General features: G+C 35.5%; 1 protein-coding gene across 1 annotated transcript in view; it reads right to left on the minus strand.

Annotated features, from left to right (window-relative positions):
* Window positions 1–2,713: 2,713 nt before the first annotated feature.
* LOC129283344 (uncharacterized) overlaps window positions 2,714–24,853 on the minus strand; it is a 33,811-nt gene continuing 11,671 nt past the window's right edge. Inside the window, exons 3-4 of the mRNA XM_064114042.1 lie at window positions 10,911–11,121; window positions 2,714–4,954 (exon numbers count right to left, since the gene is read on the minus strand). Coding sequence (XP_063970112.1) covers window positions 4,707–4,954; window positions 10,911–11,121 — 459 coding nt within the window. The 3' untranslated portion in view covers window positions 2,714–4,706. The remainder of the gene's footprint in view (window positions 4,955–10,910; window positions 11,122–24,853) is intronic.

The following is a 24,853-nucleotide window of genomic DNA, read 5'->3' on the forward strand; positions in this document are numbered from 1 at the left end:
TTATTATATTTTTTACCCCATGATGGTTAATGGTTTTATTAGAGATTACATTAAAAATGTTTTGACATTCCATCTTAATCCCTTCCCAAAGACCCCAACATTGATGAATTGGAAGAAACGGGGTTTTCTCTTCAATGTTATAATAAGGACATAAGTATTTCGTTTGGAAGTGGTGAACTGGCTCTTTATTTGCATTTTATGATTAAATAATTTTGTTTTATTTGTTAAGCGGTATTTTAAGAAGAATTTTCACCAATAAAACAATTATCTCTTGTCATTTTTTTTTTTTCATTTCTTTCGTAAAAACTGGGGGGATGTTTGTACAGGCCATCCCCCCCCCCTCCTCGAAAAGTGGGGGGATATATCCCCCCCCCCCCCCATCCCCCTGGGATTTACGCCAGTGGACAAAACGATAGTAGACGAGTTGGCACTGAAATTGATATTTATCAAAATATGAGCACGTTATTCAGTTTTGATATTGTGATATATCGCTTTTCGTCATGATACAGTGAGATGTAAATTATACATCGTATATTAATGAAGAAGATCTTGATGTCACATTCTTGTCATTCATTTCTTTAGTATATGAATTATAAAATGAATAAAGAAAAATAGTTACACAAAAGATGGCTGACCCATCGAACTTTAGAAATCATGATTGTTGCACTTTATCATGAATTTTAGTGAGGAACTCTGGTATGGAGTTTAAAACGAAATAATTCAATTTCAAATCACGAATAATTGCGTTTAAGTCTCTCTTTCATTTAGAAATAGCCAACTTTGTGCAGTTTTGTGGAAGCATGCAAAATGCCATAACTAGTGGATATATTTTTCACTTATTTGATTTATTTTCTCGATTTATTCATATCCACTCTTCGTTGGGGTGGACTTGGAACTCAATGCCTTATTCCACACGGCACACGCATCTCTACGACAGTCCTCAAGATGCCTGGGTCCTCATCGCGACCCATACCTGAGTCAGTGTCGCCGTGAAGTCGATGAATCTTCAAGCATCCAGCGGCAGCATGTTTTTGTCGCAGTGACCCTCACTCAGATATCTCCTGGCCATTTTCCTTTCTTGCTTTCAGGGACCTGGGAATGATTTTTAATATGGCGTGCTGGTTTGCAAGACAAATTTGACTAGCAATAAAAGGGTTTTCACTTCAAAATGAAGGTGCTTTTGGTCACTGAAGTAAAATTTGACAAGCAAAATAATTGAGCATGGATGATTTTATACCAAACTATATGAAGAGACGTCTTCGCGACAAAAAGAGGCTCAAATCGTCACCTAGTCGCAAATTAAGCTCTTGGACCCCCCCCCCCACACCCACACACGCTCACATATGGACTCGCACCTGCACAACCCACACACGCTTAGATCATGTCAATGAGTATTCAGCATACTTTTAATGGGCCAATTGAAAATAAAGTGTTAAAAGGTGCAGCTTATTCGTGGAGTATTCCTTCAAAATACATTACCCGAAATATTGTTTCTATTTTTCTTTTCCAATTTACCCCTTTCCATCTAACAGGGAGATTGCTCGATCACATATAGTGGCCAATATCACGATTCGCGCCACGATGTAAACTGTGGTCTGTCGTGGAGTAATCGTATGATCGTGGTAGATCTTATCAGGGGAGCGTTTCATGAAGGACTTGTCGGACGTTTTATCCGACAAGTCCTGTTTTATGCGACAGTTACCATAGTAACGGTGTCTCTCAGCCAATAAGATTCAAGGAAAGTTGTCGGCTCTGGGGCCCCTTGCAGAAAGAGTTGCAATCAATCGCAACTCTCAAAATCTTGCGCAACTTGATTTTCAACCAATCAACAGCGCGCATTTGGGACTTGCGATTGATTTTTTGACTTGCGTTAAAACGCAACTCTTTCTGCAACGGACCCCTGACAACTTGCCGGTCAAAAATGTTGATGAAACGTTCCCCACATCTTGAGGTCAGTTGTTTTCATCATTTTGATTGTAGAGAAAATTTTTGGACTGCTCAAAAAATGTCCCGATCAAGTACGAAAGGCCGATCGTAACGGATGCACGACACTGGCGCACACTGGGAACGAGGTATAACGCAGTATAAATGCACAGTAAAAAAAATAGCACGTTATTTAAGCCTGTCACTCAGCAAGTTGTTCAAACTATTTTGTAATTGTTTAAAATTTTGAACAACTTGTTTAACAAGTTTATTCAGTTGTTTAAAAAGTTTAAACAGGAGTTGTTAGAGTGACGAGCTTAAACAACGTGCTTAAAATTTTAAACAGTCTTTTTACAATGTAGCAGGACCCCGGCCGCGGACTGGCATGATTATGTTTTTTTAGCATGATTTTTGACCCTCTAAGAATTGTTCAGCATTACTTGCACGATTCTGTAAGAAGTAAAAATAAAACTTAAAAAATAAAAATGCACAAACTATGTTGAAAATCTATCACACCGGACTTTAAAGGTATTAATTAAAATATCTTTACAGATTTAGTATGATTTGAAAACAACGGGGAGCCCATCTTTTTTCTTCTTCTTTTTCTCAAAATAGCAAAACCGATATTTTTATTTTAATATTTTCATTTGATAGAGTGTTTATCGGAAGTAGTGTGTGTACACGAACATTAATTTAGTATCTTATCAGCAAAACTAGCAATTGTCTTTGGCAACGGTTCAAAATGCATTTAAAACTCGAATAAAACATTTTATGACAACATCATTTTTTTGACATAAAACAATTTTATTTCGCTTCGTTCTCCAATGATGCATCGAAACAAATTTACATCAAAAGCAAAAAATAAATCACAAAAATATAACGTCATAGCGTGATCTTTGTACAAGCTTGCATTCACATACCCGTACCATTCACAATAATAAGCGTTTTAAACAGAATATAACACTTCCTTTGACTTTACATTATGTATATTTTTTTCCGAGGAATGCATGAGTATATACACGGTAAAATTCGTTTCACAATCTGATCAATTGTCAAGGCAAGCCAATCCACTATACAGTGCAAAGTAAATGCTATAAAATTAATTATTATCTTTCATGATTCTATGTCGACTGTATCTAACAAAATTGACTAGCATGTATTTGTGACCAAATTCGGAAAACAATAAACGGTGGATTCCTATAATCAATCGTTTTTCTTTCATTGAAAAAAGAAAAGAAAACGAAATAGAATATAGGGGGAGGAGTGAAGTATGATATGAATAGGGGTCGATTTAGGATCATATTACATTTCAAATCTGGGATTCGCCTATTATCAGACATATCGCCGACGCTATGTCTCCTTTCTCAAGACATTGGGTAATTGACCTTAACTACAAATCACTGATGGCAAAAAGTTACTCCTTGTAAATCAAGATACCAACAAACGAATGTTAATTGTCTGATCGATGTATATTACCGTCAATGTAATTCACTGGGAGAATTCACATTTTCGCTAAATGTCAATATCTTCCAAAAATCAATGATGCTCATGCAGTCTGACATCAGTTTTAGAAATTGACATTTCAATTTACAATCATACACTTGGCAATTTGATTATATTTCTACATTCATGTTCGTTCTTTCAGAATTTGTTTATTTATATTCTTGGTTATCATTCGTACATACTTACCTTTTATGTTGTTTTTCGTAATGGTCATGCAACCACAACACAGATATAGCCTACTATTTCATGATATCAGAAAAGGGGGCCCTTTTCTGGATATAGGTAACTTGTACTTTCTTCGATTTCGTTTTTTTACTTTTGTTTATAATCAATACTAGCAGCATGCTTTCCTTATCATGCAGAAGAGACCGCTTCAATAAAAGCAGCAGACAATATGCAAACTTTCCCAAAGTTTCCCTTCTTTCAAAGTGCATGGGTTTTTCCACCTCACATGTTTCCGTTCAGCTTCTCTCAATTGATTCAAAATTATGTCTAATTTCACTATGTTGTGACTACCATATTCAGCTTTTACTCGAGTAGGTTTGACTTCCTTACGATTCGAACAGTTGTTATGCCGTTTATGATTTATCAGTGACAAAAAAGGTATTTAGTTTTAAAGCACATTATGTATAAACAGAGAATCTGAACGCGGAATACATTCACCATCACGTATACAAGACTACTTAAAAATCAATAAGATTCTTTACCAATTTAGTATAGAAATCTATATCAGAAATAGGCAAATAAAAGAACAGATTTGACGGGTGTTTCGTAATACGAATATTTGATTCGTTAAGAGAAAATACACATTGAGTCACCCGGCATGAGTAAAAAAATAACACTTTATCAGTGCCATCGTACAGTAGGTATATATTTTAGAGTAAAACATAAAAGGCAGCTTATAGTAAAATGAAGACTGACAATATATGTGACTTAAAGCGAGCGCTAAGCTAAAAGATAAGCGCTCAATAAATATTACTTATTAGATTAAATATGCAAGATGCGATTTATTTTTTGGTAATTGCAAGCACCACTTTCGCTAAGCCAAGTCAATGTCTAATTTACTAAAAGCAAGTCATGTTGTCTTTAAAGCTTCTATGCACTCTAATAAATAAATTTTAGTGAAAATGTTGGTGTCGTTGATAAGGAAGATGATGATGGTGAAGATGATGACGACGACGATGATGGTGATGATGGTGAATATGACGATGATGGTGATCAAGATGTTGTTGTTGTATGTTTGATTGTGGCGGGTTTTTTTTTTTTACTTCAAATGCATGTTATGCTTTTAAAAGATTATGAAATCGGGCCCATTCTATTTGACGTCTTTCGCAGCAGTACAATATCATTTCGCCCGGATCGCAGAACTTGTTACAGCACTCGTGAATGAAACCGCGGTGACCTGATGACCTTGATGACCTCCTCTCCACTGACATTACCGCTGTGTCACCTATAGAGGGCCGGTTTTCTATTTCCCGCGTTGCCGATTTTAGGAAGTGCACTGCATTTCTTTTGTGTAGAAAAGGCTCTGAAATGAGACAAAAAAAGATACATGATAAATCATGTTAATATAAACAGGACAACTTAATGACGTGTTTTTTAAATATTGGGGAAGAAATAAAAATTTGATGTAAAAAACGAATTTCCCCATTAGATTTCATAACAATTATATAAAATATATAATAAATATTATTGTGAGGGTGTTTCATCGTGACCACTATCACCACACAACTACAATCACCACTACCACCATCATCAGCCCCTCTACAACCACCATCCAAATTATCCACCTCCAGGTTTATAACGTAAGTCACCACTACTACCACCAAATATTGCTACTAACCACCCCCCCCCCCAAAAAAAAAGGGGGGAAACAAACCATCGTGTTTTTTTTTAGATACCAACAATACAACACCCACCGCTAATATTACGAATACATAATAACCTCTATTGTCACCGTGTACCACCACGATCATCAATACTTATATTACTACAAAATGCACCCTATTATAAAATACCATATGACCACGTCGACAACAGTGAACGCAATATAACTCATTTATATAGAATTTGTTGCATTTATAGGTTTCTGCTTTTGTCGTTGTTGCTGTTCACAACGTTTATGTTTTTTTTTATAGAAATAATCCGTTTTTATTTGCTTTCTTCTTAATGCATAAAGTCCTGTGTATAATCCATATTTCTTGCAAATTAGTAAGGAATTTGCAACATGGCTGTACGCATATTTTTTTTTCCTGGGGGTAGGACGCGTAAACTTTTTCGAAAGCGAGGGAGTGAAGCGACCGAGCTTGACATTTGGACGATGCTGTAAAGTGAAAATAAAGGATTGTACGCATACTTTTTACAGTGAATGTGATGAAAATTGTCAGTAAAATTGTACTTCTTCTAAAATTTCGGGGAAGGGGGCAGTTGCCCTTCGTTGCGTATGGCCATTTCTCTTTTGAAATTCGCTTTTATTCTTGACCTTTTCAGCAGCTACTTCTTAGCATAGCTTGCTTGAACGTAAGATATTCTGATGGATTTCATTTATTTGGTTGACCCTTCACTTCCTGACATATATTCACCGAAATACTAAATTATGTGACATTTTCCTTGTGTTTTACATAGTTACATCATTTTTTCTTACTTTTGAAAATACTTGGTGGTGACATTTCTGGCGAAATATCTCTAGATGTACACAAACCAAATGTACACTCATTTCGTTCTATTTTCATGCCATCAAAAAACTATTTGACAGTTTCAGCAGGTGGATTTTTCTGTGAATCTATATTCGTTCGGTTCACTAAACAACCTTTTTTATAATAAAAATACCATCGGGCCTAAAATCTATTGATTTTTGGTGCACTTTGCCTCCCCCCGTGGAAGGCATTTGCTTTTGTTTAGTTAATGAAAATATAATTTCCGTTCATTAACTGGTAGCCCAAGGTGTTCAAAACATAATTGTATTTAAACAATTTGATAAAGAGAACTTGTGTATTCATATAGGCTTATACATTTTTTCCAATCCGATTTGTTTTACAAAACTATATATAGAATTGAAGGCGTTACGTACCTATTGAAAAGAACACACAGAGTCCAACAGTGTGTGTCACAGTGTGTTCACAGTGTGGAACACAATGTGAAATCACCTTCACACTGTTGAATTTGAGCATTTCAACAGTGTGAATCACATACTCACATAGTTGACCATGTAATACACACTGTGAACACACAGTGTGGAACACAATGTGAAATCACATTCACACTGTTAAATTTTAGCATTTCAACAGTGTGAATCACATATTCACATAGTCTACCACGTGATCACGCTGTGAACAGTTGCACTGTTGAGGTGTCCACAGTGTGAAAATATCTTCACACTGTTGAATTTGACCATTTGTACAGTGTGAATAATATTGTCACACATAGTCCCCTATGTGAACACACTGTGATCACGCTGTTTGTCACTGTTTTTTTTTCCAGCAGGTGTCGTTAATGGGTTTACTACAATAAAAATTATATTTCTGCCTATACATTTAATTTCATTACCTTGATTACGCGAGGCCGCCAAAACTTAAGAAATGATTCCTTTTTATTATTTTGCTCATTAGATTTTATTAATTATTAACTATGGCCTACATTTTGTACAACATAGTGGTTATGTAACTTATAACGAAAAGGTGGTAATTCCGTAAAATTTTGCATTCCTAATATTGCAACATTATACTTAAAACTCTAAATTATTAATATTTAAGTGTTGTCAGAACTACTTCATGAGCACGTAATAAATAAACTTATATTCTGTTCTGTCTTTACTATACACATATTTTTTCAGTGACAACTCATGTACAAAATGTGAATCATCTCTTTTCAGGTGTTTACAGTTTTCCATTAAATAGATATATGCTTTCATTTTTTCATTCATTTCATGTATAATTATTTAGTCAGGATAAGAATATGACTGCTGTCACGTGAACCCTTGCAGAAATGATGACCATTAAAACAACTTATCTTCATTGAATATAAAAAATAAATAGTTACTTAACGAATGGAATTCACGAAACATCCAGGAATATAATCACAAAAATAATGAAATAAATTGTAGAGACGAGATTATAATATACTCCTTTTGATCTTCGACATGTTCGAAAGCACTTGTTATCGATCGCAGGAAATTAAATTGACCACAAGCTTTCGGAAAGGGGGCCACGGATTATTATTGTCTTGCCCTGAATAATAATTTGTATATAGGTAATTCAGTCATTCTTAACAAATTCATTCTCGATCCAACATAGAAATGGTCGAAATCTCTCAAATCCAAATCGTCCAATTCCATTCATCCATTTAACATGTGAAATAATTTATTTTTTGATTTAGCTAATTGTTAAACGATTAATTACCTTTTTATGTTATTGATACATGCACTAAAAAAAAAGGAATGACAAAAATATATTTTAATTCTTTAAATGAGGTGCTGTAAAATGTAGAAATAATTAACAATAAACAACAAAAAACGGTTAGGCCGATGGTTTTTATAGCAGTGTATTAGTGTTGATAAACTCTCCAGTCAGCATGGTTAGGGGCCTATCCTCGGATTTTTTTAATAAGCTACAAATATACATTGTATGAAAAAAAATGTATTATTTTTCCTGTTTTATTTCACGTGTTATCATCAAATTGTACAAGAATATATATATATATATCATATTGTATATATCATATTCGAGTATCATCGAACATTACAGTAGAGCAAAAGCGTCATTGAATATGAGTTTTTTTCCCCGGTCGTCAGGATTTAAATTTAAATCTCGCGCCCTCTATCGGTAATGTTATTATTTATTGAAATTAGCCGTTGGAGCATTTGCTTTACATATCAAGTATTTCTTTAAATATAAAAAACCGACTGATGTAAAAAAGATTATATCCTGACATTTACAACCCATTCCATTCTCGGCAAGCGATTATATAAACAAGACAAAAAATACGCAGACAATTCTCTTTTGATTGAGCACCCGATCGAATTTAAAGTCAGTAAATTCATCCAATAAAACACATTTTTAGTTTATATCCTTCAAACCATCGTTTTGGGGGATATGCATTCATATCACAGGCAGGTTTAGGGGGAATCTACCAAAATTAAAGATAGGCTTCAAGGAGGCTACCAAATCAATTTCCCCCACGTTTTGATAAACTAAAGTCACACCAACGAAACCGAATCCAAACCGACCGATGCTCAGAGGCGTCGATCCTGGGGGGGGGGGCAGGGGGGGGGGGCGATCGCCCCACCAATGAAAATATTGGGGGGGGCAAACATATCATTTTGCCCCCCCAATAATTCCGGATATGCATTAAAAAAAACAAGATTGTAATGTTCAGCAAGCGAGATTGAGATACACAACTCGTTCTTTATTTAAAATCTTCAGCTCGCGCTTCGCGCTCGCATCATTTCTGTAGCATAAACCCATACTTTTCATGATTAAATTGGTGAATGTAAATGTCCCGTTTTCAGTTCTAAGCCTTAAAAGAACTGCTTCAATTTGCAATAATCTTTTCTTGGATATATAGCTTGTTCTTTATCAAACACGTCCAGTAAACTGTCATGTTTTCAGATCGAAATATCAAAATTTTCAGCTCGCGCTTCGCGCTCACATCTATTCTTCTTTTAGATACAAATCTTAATCATTGGTACCAAAAATGCTTAGAATATCAAGTTTTCAGCTCAGAATATAAAGAAATTTGAGCTCACTCTCGGCACTCGTACTATCTGTGTAGTGAGATACGTGTCTGTGTCTCATGAGTCATATATATATATATATATATATATATATGTATGTATATATATGTATGTGTATATATATATATATATATATATATATATATATATATATATATATATATATATATATATATATATATATATATATATATATACATATATATATATATATTGTGTGAAAGAAATGGATGAAGAGAACAATATTTAAATAAAAGAGTTGCCAAAGCTGTAGTACATGTATGTATAACTTCACATACACATATATATATATATATATATATATGTGTGTGTGTGTGAGGGTGTGTGTGTGTGTGTGTGTGTGGGTGGGTGTTTTGTACGATCGAGCGCCTTTGGAACGTTAATGATTTTGCCCCCCCAATCTGAAAAATGGATCGACGCCCCTGCCGATGCTATATAATTGGTAATAATGTAATAGCTTTGATCGGTCTTGAGTCGGTTACGCTGGTAAGACTGTAGTCTATAATCTAGGCATGCTAGGCGGAGGCTGCAGTTATTGTCTTCGCCGTAATGCTGAACGAAAGAGATACGTCTGATCTGGCGAAGACTTCGCAGCCACAATGCGTAGTCTTCGGCAGATCAGACGTATCGCTTGCGTTTAGCATAACAGCAAAGACAATAACTGCAGCCTCCGCCTAGATCATAGGCTAGTAAGACTGGGTCAAAAAAAAAAAAATAATAAAAAAAAAAAAAAATAAAAAGAAAAAAGAGAAAAGAAAAGAAAAGAAAAAAAAGAAAAAGAATACAAAAAAGAGACAAAAGAAGAAAAATAAGAAGAAAAGAAAAAGAAAAAAATAGAAAAAAAAGAAAAGAAAAGAAAAGAAAAAAAAGAAAAGAGAAGACAAAAAAGAAAAGAAAAAAAATAACATGAAAAGGAAAAAGAAGAAAAAGAAGAAGAAAATGACAGAAAAGAAAATGAAGGAAAAAGAAAAAAAAATATCAAAAGAGAGAAGGAAAAAAAAAATTATAATAAGCTACTGAAAATGAACAAAAGCTGTGGCAAAAATAGTCAATCCTGACTGGTTGCCAACCAATTCCAAGGAAAGAAGAAGAAGCGTAAGCTAGCTAAAGATGATACATTCACTGATCGACTCAGCTGAGTGACTTCTTTGTCATAGAACATGCTGAACGTGGTAATCTTGAATAGCCTTTATTTGTAGGCTATGTCGTTGAATCCGAAACTCGGAGGTCATTTTCCGAGGCTGTACCCCGGGGCTGTACGTGTGAATATTGAGGGCATCAGTTACTGTTTGAATCAGTGGAATTTACACTATTAACCAAAATTCAAAAAGAAAATGGAGTCTTTGCACACCCTACCTATTGATTTTTAGATTGATCAACTATTGTCATGACTATGGGGCCTATGATGCAAGTAAGATTTCAATGTAAGATGAGGATCCTCCCTACATCCAGGTAAATTCAAATTGATGAATTTAAAAGATTCTTGTCATTTGATTGGTTGAAAGACGGTCACTCCGTTTTATACTGCACGCATATAATAGTTATATTGCACGCTAGCTCTATATTCATCAGCCACGTAGCCAGGGTTTTGTGTAACCCACAAAGGGTGTGTGTGTGTCTGTACATTTTGTATATGTGTGTGTGCGCGCGCATGTGGTAAGCGCATCAATCTAGAGAGACTGCGCGCACTTAAATCCGTAAATATTTGTACACTTCATAATGATTAACTTACTTGCTGGTGTATAAGATGATTTCGAAGTACTTCTTTTGTCGTGTGAGGCGTAACAGCTGTTACACATGCCCATGATGGTTTGAGCGGCCCTGCCACAGTGCCAACTCTGGCCTGCAGCAACGCAGACACACAGCAGCAACACTGCAACAGCAACCCCGAGCAACTTGTTGGTGGAAGACGACCGTAACGAGACCTTGCCCCATTCTACCATCTGAGAGGAAAGGAGGAGGAGAGAGCGGAAAAGAGATAGGGGTGAGAGAATAGAAGAAAGAGGAGCGAGAGAAGTGGGGTAGACAATGAAGGTAGAAAAACAAGAACAAAGAAGATGAATGAGAACATTTGAGTCCAAAATAATTACCAAATGAATGAATGAGTAAATAAGTATAGAAAGAATGAATGAATGAAAGAAAGAAAAAGAAAGAAAGAAAGGAAGAATAAAGAAAGAAAGAAGGAAAGTAAAGTTACTTACAGTGAAGAAATCGCTCATGACTAAGATACCGTAATCAACTCCAACCATGGCAAAATTGTTTGAAAAGAATTACATAGAATTCAGTAACCGTTGGCATCGTCGTAGTCAAATAAAAGAGTCAAGTAGCGATAGCGGTGTCGTGTGCATGTAGTAAAGATATAAACATTGTTATAGTCGTATTGGTCATCGTTGAAACAGACTTATACCAAAACTAAAATACAATATATATTTTCTAGGATGATACGGGTGATGTGTGTAGGACAGTATGTGTCAAATACTACTTATACCGAAAGGGGAATTGACATAAAAAAATAACCGAACTAACAATATCAACAATATTCACGTGACTCGATTTAACAGTCGTAAATGAGTCGTCATATTAAGAGTTTTGGTTAAGCGGATTTCTAGCGGTTGCAAAATAAAGGCCTATTAAATAATAAGTAGCATTTAAAAAAATCTTCTGGGGTGATGAAATAGATGTTGTAAATCTCTTTCTTTTTTTTCCTTAGAAAAATACATATTTGGTGGTTTTGGCCTTTGTTGGTTTTTGCTTTGTTTGTTTGTTTTTACCACTCTCCTGGAATAGTTATTTTGGGGAACGTGCCCACCCCCCCCCCCTCCCTCACTACATGAATTCAACCTGGACCAATCATAACTCATTGTTTGGTTTAATGTGCATTGTTTGTAGGGTATCGGTCAAGCCACAGTTGCCAAAAAGCTTTTCTGTCACTTCCTTAATTCTTGTAGCATCCGCATCTGTGTGACGTCAAGGTCACATGATCAGAAATTTAGTATTGTTTTATTTCAAAGAGAGCATGCGGCATAATATAACAATAGATAATAACTTAAGTTTAAAAAAAAAATATTTGAATGGTTTACTTTTAAGCTTAGCATTCGATATTGATAGGCATAATTACAAACAACTGAAGCTGGTTTTGATGTAGCCCCATACATCCTTTACTATGTACAGTGCATAAGAGTATATTGTAAACAGGATTCAATTTTTCACGTTGATAAATTCTAAGGTTTCTTGTTAAACAAAATTCACAGCCTTTATTTCTTAAAATCTAAACCAGAACTAAAATATAAGTATTTTCAAAATATTTTTTAACAAGTTAATGAGTTTAGCCTTTTCCCATTTCATTTTCCAATCATTTTGAATATATATCCTTTTAGATGGTGTTGGGGTGGGTGAATTATTTCGTTTTTTGTAGAATTATACTTGTATCTACTTTTTTTAGTTTAATGTTTATCTTATTGTATTTCTTATCTTCTTAATCATTTGTTCACAAATATCATGATATTACCATTATCTCTTTATTATTAAATCAAGTGCAGGTTTTGAACATATCAATTAATACATATTGTGAACGTTGATTTTTTTTTTGTTATTTATTCATTTCTTGTTCAGTGTTGTTATTGATAACGGTTGTGGGGTTTAAGGTTGTGGTTGTTAAATATCTACCATCGTTTTAAAAATTGTAAATAGTTTTAGTTTTTATTCTTTAAAACATAATGATATTCACTTTTGATTAATCTCATCCCGTCCCCTGTCATCTGTTGGATTAGATGATAACAGAAAAAATAGATAAACCGATTGCATAAAAATGTATTGTCAAATTTTAAATGATTAGTTTTTCTCCTTCAAAGATCACACTCGCAGAAAACTTCATCAGCTTCATAAACCAATGATTATGGTAATTTATAGAACTTATATATCACCACTAAATAAAAATCAACGAAATCGTTGCTCTTTTAATCTTTAAAAGAATTCTCGCTGCGTCGTTTTTTCCACGTTTCTCTGAGATGTAAATAGAATATAAAAAATATATTTGACGTCAACATGGTCAAGGTGGACTTCCCTCCCTTTTTAAGATTGTTGCGAAGAGGGAGAAGACCAAGACTTGACCCCTAACAATAATGTAGGTTGGGTTGACCAAAGCAAGCCCTTCAATTCAAAAGGAAGAATGGTAAACTACCAATAAAACCTTTTTGTATCTTATATCTATTAATACAACGCATCTTCTTGCCCTGTGGTGTCTTTGTAAACGCAATCTTTAACACCTGCCTTAGCGGCTAAGGCGTTGACGTTGATCACCGAAAACGCACCAAGAGGGATAAAAATAGACGAGGGATGACCCTTTCATTGCTACCTGACAGGAATCAATGGGTTTATTTCCGTTACCTCATAACATTATTGATGTAGAACCAAGTGCCTCGTTTGGAAAAGAGGAGGAGAACGTGAGAGGGAACAGAGGGGGGGGGGAATAAATGATTATGAAGACTGCAAATGATTGGGGTGGTCTGGTTGTAGAATATGATATGATCTCCAATATTCGAAGATTAGTATGATGATTATTTGACAGGAAAGGAATTAATAAAAATATTTTAAATTATTTGTTTTCTTAAAGGGATACTCCGGGCTGAAAATAACATGGTATAAACAGATAACAAAAAATCAGACAAGCAAAACATTGAAATTTTTAATCAAAATCGGACAAGGAATAACAGAATATGGCAGCTTAATTTTAGTTCTAATAGGCATGTCTTAATGAATATTCAATGAGCAAATCGATGATGTCATATCCCCACTTGTTCTTTTGTATTTTATAATATGAAATTAGGTCTATTCAAATTTTTCAACAAAGAAATGAAAAAAAAATGGAATGACAACTGATTTAGTGCATTAGATATTCTTTGCTGCAACTTATTTCATCACAAACGAGACACATTATTCACACATGTATGAAACAATGAAGCAATTATGATTTCATGACTTGTAATAACATAAGAAAAAGATAAATAGGGATTTGACATCATCAGCCCACCTAATGAATATTCATGATGACGTACATAATTATAACTATTTTCACAAAAGATTGCTAAACTTTATATTTCAATAACTTCGTTATTTATTTTGTTATCCGATTGTAATGAAATGTTCAGTATTTTGCTTTGTGAATTTTACTCTATTTGTTTAGATATAGATATTTTCATTCCGGAGTACCCGTTTGATAAAAAGACGTCACGACTTCTATAAAAATACATATCTTTATACATATTTATATAATACATATCTGAAGTGATCAGCGATAAAATCGATTCGCCTCAGGAAATCTCCTTCGGGATTATATCTTCGCAGTACGGGTCTTCAAATAATGAGGAGAAAATGCAAATTTACAATTTTGTTTCTATTTGTTTACTTATTTGGGTATATTGTTTATTGGTTCTTTGATTTTAATTTTGATATTCATCTGTCTCTGCCTATTACATATTGATTGAAGGTTGTTTCGATAATCTTTCTTTCTATCCTGACCAAAGTATTATATGTGCATCGGATCTGGGTATATATATCTGAATTAAAGGAAACTTAGATTATTTTTGTTTTTTCGCATAAGAAAGCACTATACTCTATTTTTGACTTTTCAGTGGACACTTAGGAACATGACATGGTAATAACAGGAAAGCCTTACACATAAAATGTTAAAACTGATTCGCACTTAACCAATCAAGTTCATGGACTTTGTTGTTAACTAGACACTGATCAAAATAACACATCAACACAAAGATTTTTCAAACGGTCGCTGACTAAGGCAAAATAATGACCAATCAAAAGCGTTGTTACATGCGCATTCTTGTTCAAAAAGGCACATGACCGGGAACCGGCCAATCAGAATAGGTATTTCATGACTGCGATCAGGAAAGTTATAATTGCAGGCACACTTTGTCAGGTCTGAAAATTATTATACATATCCCGTTTGTGTTTGGGATGACTTTTCGATCATTTAAAGTATGTCAAGCTATCGAAAAATATTCACACAAATTATTAGGTGTTGAGTAATGAATTTACGGACAACTTGAACAAGAAATGACAAGTCAACTAGTTCCAATTCAGTCCTGTACACTGTTTTCTTCCCTTTTCACTTTAATGATTATTAAATTGTCATTGCTAACAAACATTTTAGGGTAACAAACAACAGCAACATATTTGTCACGTTACAAGTGAACAATCAATTATTATTGAAATACAACCACATTAATAAAAAGAACACAGAAAAAACACTTTAGTTTGATATTTCAGTTCAGGGTGTTCAAGTTGATCAAAAGGTATAATATGCATGGCTTACAGACAGAGAATATATGGAACAAAATATTGAAGTGGTGTCATAATTCTAGATGCGTGCGCTCACGAGAATTAACCAATCAACGTCGAGATTTAATGTGACGTCATGCATTTATCTTCAATCTGACTCCGCTGGTGTCTGCACAATGCGTGTTATGCATATCAATGAAGCTCGCAGGGTACCGCGGGAAGAGGCCTTGGGCGCCGATAGTGGATAAAACAAAAGTTTTGATGATAATAATTCGTCCTTGCCCTATCTTCAACCATGTCGATCAGGGCCTCGTCTCTCACTCTCTCAGAGAGCTACGATTGATCTGATCAACAGCCAGCATCATCAACATCTAAAATGCATGTGTGTTCAAAATATTTTCTAGATATGATTTTTATTCACACTGTCAACATTTTCATGAAAATTTGGTGTGTTTCTTTTTGTTTGCAAAGGAAATTGTACAAATTTCCAGGAGAAAGAAATATGACATTGACGGATTTCCATACAGTGGAGTTTGATCGGATCAATCGAAACTCTTTGTAAGACGGGCCCAGGGAAGCAAACTTAAGGTATATGGACTGCTGGCTAGAGGGTGACAGCCACCACACTGTCAACAGCAAGGTCTAGGTTCGAATCTCGCCATCGGCAGTGTTTTGACGAATGTCTCAAGAGTGAGAATAAAAGTTAATCAAGCATTCGCGGTGATTTCGTGGTATTTTCAGTCTCTCGGGGGGGGGGGGTAATCTTCTTCCGTAGGATGCTATTCAAATTCAAAATTTGAGGGGAACAATCCCTCCCCCATTACATCGCCGCCATCAAGTCAATAGACCTTGTGTGTGACGTCACAATCTCATAGCGCCCTCCCTCAGAGGATATAGCAATATGCATAAATAGAGTTGTCAGAGATGCACCAGCTGCAAATCAACGCACGCAAGGCAATGGCACTGATCTCTAAGATGGCGGCGCGATGGCTTCAATTCGTATCATCGTAGTATCCACGTGCATATTTTACTTCATTCATCTTTCTGTAGACTGCAGTATTGGAAGTAAGCATGAAAATATGTTCACCTCCTCATGTAGGCCTTCCTCTTGACAACTCTTACGAAATATAATTTCATTCTTTTGTGTAATATTCATAAGCTCCAAAAATAAATGCGATTAAAATGTCGTCTGTCAATTGACCCGAATTCATAAATACAGTATTGTCAAAAATCACAAGCACCGCATAAGAGAAGATTTGAAGTACTTCTGAGGAGATTGTATAGATAGCGTCAGTACCTGGGGATTGAATTCCTTATCATGATGAGAAAGAGACGGAGGGGAAAGAAAAGAAGAAAAAAAAGAGAGGAGGGAAGGATAAAGATTGATGGAGAGTGGATGGTCATGGTTGCTATTGGTCAAAATACCAGACCACCGAGTCACAATAGGAGCGATCGATCGAATAAAACTTGAAATGGCCTTTCAATATCATTGGTATCATGTCAGTTTTATTCCAGTACTGACCAGCAACTTATCTTATTCGCTGTTCCAATTTTACAATCAACTATTAGCCTTCGCCCTCCCAGGGTCAGAGTAAACTTGCTTTCCACATTAAAGCGATTTTTTCCCACTAATTCGAATCCCAGTGACAATTTTTATCATTCTGTATGAATAAAAGTTGTTTTAAGTTTATTATACCTACATTAAAGGGATGGTACGGGCTGAAAATATCTATATCTAAATAAATAGAGTAAAATTCACAAAGCAAAATGCTGAAAGTTTCATCAAAATCGGATAACAAATAACGAAGTCATTGAATTTCAAAGTTTATCACTATTTTGTGAAAACAGTTAAATGCACATCGTCATGAATATTCATTAGGTGGGCTGATGATATCATATCTCCACTTTCCTTTTTCTTATATTATTACATGAAATCATAATTGTGTCATTTTTTCATACATGTGTAAATGATGTGTCTCCATCATGATGAAATCAGTTGCGGCAATAAATAACTAATGCACTTAATCAGTTGTCAATCCAATTGTTTTAGTTCGTGGTAGAAATCTTTTGAATAAACCTAATTTCATATAATGAAATACAAAGAACAAGTGGGGATATGACATCATCAGCCCACTTAATAAATATTCATGAAGATATGCCTAGAACTGTTTCACCGGAATAATGCAAATCTTTAAAATTCAATAACTTCGTTATTTGTTATCCGATTTTGATCAAATTTTCAGCATTTTGCTCTGTGAATTTTACTATATTTATCGAGATATAAATATCTCCAGCCTGGACCATCCCTTTAATATGATCCGTATCCCATGAGATATTCCTTTTACAAGAAATAAATCTGAACTGACTTCGGGATGTTTCGGGAAAATCGGTTCTGTAATAATTGATTAAATGGAACAATTATTATTCATATTCAGGTATGTGATTCACTAACCACGCAGAGCGAGGGGGAACGCCAATGTTTTGAAGTGCACGAGAGGGGGGGGGACGAAAGCTGCCCATTTTACTCAAAGTGCCCCAGGGTCGCCCGTTGGGAAGGGGCGACGCATGCACGATGTCATAGATACACACACGCGCGATTGATTTAAGAACTTCACACGTCAAACTATAGAAGGGTTGACAAAGTATGTCAATCCATGAACCTTAATGATGAGGAGGAGGAGGATGGTGAAGATGATGATGATGATGAAGATGGTGATGATGATGATGATGATGAGGAGGAGGAGGAGGAGGATGATGGTGATGATGATGGTGATGAAGATGAAGATGAAGATGAAGATGATGATGAGGAGGAGGAGGAGGAGAGTGAAGATGATGATGACGACGATGATGATGATGATGATGATGATGATGACGAATCGTCGCAATAACAAAAATCATAATGATAACATTCAGACGATGATTACACACGAAAATTAAAATGGAATAATGAAGAGAGGAAAAGATTAAGAAGAAGAGATTTCCATCTTCTATCGTCTGTCTTCCTCTTAATTTTATGTCTAGCAAGACAGTAAGGATAAACAACTAATTATATATCAATAATTCCCATTTCGTTAAAATCATGCTGATGTATTGACCAAATTGCAAGAATAATGAATGCTAAGATCATGAATAGATGTTCTCAATTCAGACTCCGCTTTCATAACCGTCCTTTTCATTTTGGCGCGAAGCCAAATGTTTTTGACAATGTGGACGAAAATTGTAAGTTCTCACTAAGCATGAATTAATAAATTTGTCTGTACGGTGACATCTCTTGAACATCTATCAACACTAAAAAATCTATTTTGTATTTTAGGATAGTATTTTAACAAATTTTCTCAAAGAGTAATGGGGTCTGTTTTCATATTTACTTTGTAGTCATGTTCTCTTACAAGTATATAGCAAATCTCTTGATTGCACTAGAGTTACGCGGTTAGCTTATAAAACGAAAATTACATCAGATTTTTCTTGTATTATTTACTATTATTATTTGTTTGGCGTCACCTGTGCCTGGGAGCCGAAAAGCGAACTGAATCACTATGACCCGCAGGTCTCTCCTCCCGATATAACTGATTAGGGGGTGCAGGTGGACCACTACACCGGGGTTTCCCCCTACTCTTGTACGAATAGTGCAGTGGGTTCTTAACATGCAAAGGTGGTGACTCTCCTCTACACGGGGTCTCAATTTAACGTCCTATCCGAGGGGCGGAGTGTTTCCATTGTAACATAGCCTGCATCTATGAAACGTGGGAGAGACGTTTACACACAACGCACTGGCTTCAGTCATCCGCCCGGAGGGACTCGAACCCACGATCTTTGGTTCGACGGGCAGACGCTTTACCGACTGAGTCAACAACGCTCTCAACAACTTCGATCATTTAAATAGACACAGACAGCCAAATACGATTGTTTGTGGCTGTTGTTGCTGTTTTTTTTTACTAAGGGGAATTATAATCCATGACTAAAAGTATGATGTGTCGGGAAAGGTCATAAATTAAGTATTCATGATGCCCTGTACCCAGACGGGTCATAGTGAGCTCAATCTAATATTACTTCATCTGTTTCTTCAATGTCGCCCGCCCCCGTGGCAAATTTGCCCCATATATCAAGCTTTATTTAGTACATATTCATACGTTATTCAGTATGCATGATACAGTTCAATTTCCAATGGATGTGTGGTCAAATCGTTAACATTTTGAAAATGCTACATTTTAAAGTTCAGAATTTACTTAATACTTCACGATAGTACTTCGTACTTTTCTGCTGAACTGATTTTAAAGATTGTTAAAAAACGGTAATAATTATTCGTTGCGATCCGAATTCGAAAGAAATTGTAACCATATTTGATATGAACATTCCAACCGATAGAACCTTAGCAATCAGAATTGTGATAGGACTACTGATCTCGAAATTCTGTCAAGTTCGAGCCTCGCTGTAGGAATAAAAGCAAAGTCAATTCAAATCGTAATGACGTCATCATCGCCTCCGACTTGAAGCCGATTTGGACTTTACTCCGAACACAGGGCTTGCTGCAAACCAAGCGTATGATTTCATTATTCTTAAAGGGGTACTGCAGGCTGAAAATATTCATATCTGAATAAGTAGAGTAAAATTCACAGCGAAAAATGCAAAAAAATCATCAAAATCGGATAACTAATAACGAAGTTATCGAATTTTAAAATTTAGAAATATTTTGTTTAAAAAAAATAGTTATATGCACGTAATCATGATATTCATTATAGGTGGGCTGATGATTTCACATCCCCACTTTCCTTTTTTCTTATGTTATTACATGAAATCATAATTATTTCATTTTTTCATACATGTGTGAATAATGTGTCTCCTTTATAATTAAATAAATTGCAGCGGTGAATATCTAATGCACTAAATTTGTCAATCAAATTTTGTCAGTTCATGTTAGAAAAAAAATGAATAAACCGAATTTCATGTAATAAAATACCAAAGAACAAGTGGAGATATGACATCATCAAGTTGCTCATTGAATATTCATGAAGACATGCCTAGAACTGTTTCACAGGATTAATGCAAAACTTTAAAATGCCATAACTTTTGTTATTCCTAGTCCGATTTTGATCAAATTTTCAGTGTTTTGTTTGTCTGATTTTTCTTTATCTGTTTAAATCATATTATTATTCTTAGCCCGGAGCATCCCTTTAACATTATGCCAATCTTCAAGTAAAATAATTTTGCTTCTTGGACATGTAGCATTTAATGCGAAATGCGATTTATTAAAAAAAAAAGGAATGTATCGCATCGGATCGCATATAGTGTGCGCTGGGCTTTACGATACTGTCAAACCATCTAAACCGACTCCGAATCGACCTCAGCTATGCCATTCGAATAACGTAATAGATTTTGATCGGTCTGGCTTCGGTTCCTTAGTGTGCCTTTCGCATTGCGTCGGGTTCTAGCAAGGATGGCAGTTATATATTACTTGGGGGAAAATCGTCTAATTGTGAAAATTGTGTACTTTTGTAGTGACTGTTTAAATGCGACCCGGCGCCTAAAATAAAGCTTCGAAATATAAAAATGTCATTTCCAACAGAGTCGTTAAAACAGCTTTATCAAAACTCTAAGTCGCTTAAAAATGAACTAATTAGTTTCGTAACCATTTTTTTTTCATTCAGTGGCGTTAAACGATATCATTGAACTCGATGAATCTTTTGAAATTATTAAATTGGTTTTTGCACTTTATCTGGCAGATAATTAAGATCTGCCTTGTCTAGCCAAGACAGTGAGTGTTTTGCTCTTTTTGTGATTATTTTTTCCATTGTGTTATTTTATCTATTCATTTTCTTTTACTTTTTTAGTTCATGCTTCTTTATTTCTTATTCAATTATTATTATTATTTGGGGGGTCTGAAGAGAAATAGGGACAGGATTTCGAATGCCTAGATACCCAGAGATTGTGAGCAATATAGAATGTAAGTTAGTGAATGCATCTCCGTCTATGTGTGCATGGGGTTTGTCGCAGAGCGGATCCAGGATTAACCAGGGGGCATTTTCATCTAGGAAAATTTTGACGAGCAAAATAAAAAGAAAAGAAAGAGGACTTCACTCCCGAATTATTGTGATGTACGTCACGAATAAAACTGACAAGCAATTAAAAGAAAAATGAAAGAAGCCTGAAAGAACCAAATATGGTGATTTATGTCACAAAAGAAAAAAAATGAAAAGCAAAAAACGAGGCCTTCACTACCGAAATATGGCCATTCAAGCCACGAAGAATGAGACAAGCAAAAAAAAAAGGTCTTCGCTGGCGTATAAGTACATCTTTTTCCCCATTTAACAATTTGTTATGGCTGTCAAAGGGGGGTAAGGGCCGGATGTGCCCCCCCCCCCCTGGATCCGCCGCTGGTTTTGTGTGAGCGCGTGAATATGATTGCTGTGTGTCAGATGACTTTGCTTGGGAGTGGAAATGAAAAAAAAAGAAACAATAAAATAAAGAAAGAAACAAATAAAGGAGGAGAAATGAAGAGATAACACCTACAACACCAATTACCAAAAAAAAATGAAGAGGAAGACAATGAAAGGGGGCAGAACAAAAAGACGAAGAAAGAAGAAGAAGGAGAAGGTTGAGACTATATATGGGGAGGAGAAGGAAAAACGGAAGGAAGAGGAGGAGGAGGTGCAGTAAAGCAAAACTATATAAATGAAAAATATCTACGACAAGGCATTAGCAGTAAAATAACTACTTGGAGTAAAGATTGATTTTATAGAAGAACAAATCGGGATGAATACAGAAGAAAAACTAAAGAAAAACGTACAGGGGTTTAAATCAAAGAGCAAAGGGCAGATGGATGTTACGAAAGTAGTAAGAACGTAAATACAACATTCGATATTTCCAGTGAGATCCTCCTTCCTTCCTTCCTTCCTCCCTCCCTCCCTCCCTCCTTCCTTCCTCCTTTCCGGCGAGCCTTTCACAAGGCGCGTTGTCACTGATTATTTCAGAAGTGTCGTTATAAGCTACTGAAACCCTCGTAGCTGATTGGCTGGTGATATTTTATTCGATGCATCACTGACATTGCGCTCTGTGGAACAATCCCCCTGCGTCTAATTGATATCATAAAACCCTTCCACCCAGCCGTGAAATTAGAGTGATGTACATCGAGCCCTCTAACCATGCATCTTTGATGCTTTACTAGAATAGAATGTAGCAATGGGCTGCACAGATTTACTACATCGCCACAGCCACACTGGCCAAATGGACTCCAGAACGATTGTCCGATTTACTTAAATGGTGGTGATTTTGTTTTACCTGATTGCTAAGAGCGCATGAATTGCTTGTAAGCAAGCATCCATATGACCGACGGCTTAAGATCATCTCCGAGGGAACTGGTGATGAGGATGAATGCCTTACCAAACGGCACAAGCACACCGAGTGGGAATCGAACCCGGGTAACCGGAATCCGAAACCCCCGCTCTACCGACTGGGCTATCGCGCCTTACTCGAATGGTATAGTATCGGTAAATGTGGAACCGATTGTGTCGGTGTAACATTGGGATGCTCGATGGGATTTATGTGGAAAATGTTAAGATCAAAAACTGTTCACATTCTGGTTCCTTTTTTGATTAATTTGTCTCATATTTAAATCGGAACCTAATTTTTTTTTTTTACATGAGAATAGACCCAGCTCATTTCCCTCATAATTGACCAATCAGCTTGCCTCATTTAGCATGACTGTCTATCCCCTGTCGTGAAGCACTGTCTGTGAATGTATCCAAGTTTTCTTAAAGGGGTGATCTGAGTTGAAAAAAGTGATATCAAAATTAATTTAAGATATTGTTCAACGAATAAAGGAAATACTTGCGGTGGAGCCCCCCCCCCCCCCCCAAAAAAAATGATATTTTCCCCCAGAAGTGATTGTTTCACGGCTTTAGCATGTTAAAAAATGTCAATTAGGGCATTATGTTTAAGGATATTTCGATGAAAAAGTATCGAAATATAAACTATGTAGTAAACATGAAAATTTGTGTCAATTTAGCCCATCCCCCCCCCCCCAAAAAAAAGGAACATCCTATTTGTACGCTAGTACGTAGAAGGCTGTCAGGTGGCTTGCACGTTCAATTTAGGCCTATATTGCAATGATTCATAATACAATTTTTGTAATAGTGAGGGTGGCCATCGGTCTATAAACCTACAACAGATGATTATAATGACACTCATTGTGAACTCGTTAACGTAATGCGTCCCATTTATTTTATTTTCCCATGAAGTCAATTTATGGAACCAACAATTTTACTCTGAATCCTTTATACGAATGAATACCGTGTGACTAATCATATTCCGTTCACGATCCAACGATATATCACACAATGTCTAATTCATATTTCAACCCATTTCTTACTGATCTATCATAAGCCCCACACACCCCGTCTCTGTTCTACACTCTTCGTAATATAAACGTATAAATGGGTAATTAAAGATGTTTAAGGGAAATATGATTTAATATGGAAGGATCAGGAGTGTCCATTCTGATAAAAGGGGGCAAAGAAGGGAAATTTTCATTCGAATTATGTGACAAAAATGGGCCGGGTCTTCTCCTTATAGCTCCTCATTGATGACATGGGGGCAGCACCCTTTTTAGATACAAGGAGGGGGGTTTCTTTAAAAAAATGTATAAATATATATTTACACTGTAAGCCCGTACAGAATGGTAATATTGTTAGAAATGACTTTTGTTAGAAATGTGACAATTATCGTAACATACGTCCATTTCTTGCAATGAGCTAATTAAACGTCATTGCTTTTATTATTATCCTTATTTTATATTTAGTAGGCTGGTTTACCTAGCTTATAATTTGTAATATGATCATACTTTACACTGTACATTTCATATTTGTTTGTTAAATGTTCAATTATGTTAATGTATGTTAATTAATCGTTCTGTAAAGCGCTTAGAAACACCATGTATTAAGCACTATATACAATGTAAATGCAATAAATTATTATTACTATCATTATTATTGTTATTACTACTATCGATCTGCCCCAATCCGTGCATGGAGTAGCCCCTCATTTGATAACGAATCTTTGTTTGGCAAATGTGGCCAATTTAGATGTAAAATATCCACATTTAAATGAAATGAAGATATATTATTATAAATGCATCAGATATTTCCTTGAATATAGGTCTAGTACGACATCATTAACCGTCATAAATATAAAGCTGTCTCACATAACCTATTAAGGACACGGTGAAATCTGAGGGCTTGGTGTGTAATCCCGGACAGAAAGGTCATATTGTTAGAAATGACTAATTGATGCAAGGGCTATTATTGTGACAATTATCATAAGATACGTCCATTTCTTGCAATGAACTAAGTAAAGAGTGAAAAAAAAATCGACTTGTAATAGAGTAAA

Source organism: Lytechinus pictus, chromosome 19, assembly GCF_037042905.1.
Source record: "Lytechinus pictus isolate F3 Inbred chromosome 19, Lp3.0, whole genome shotgun sequence".
Classification (NCBI taxonomy): Eukaryota; Metazoa; Echinodermata; class Echinoidea; order Temnopleuroida; family Toxopneustidae; genus Lytechinus; species Lytechinus pictus.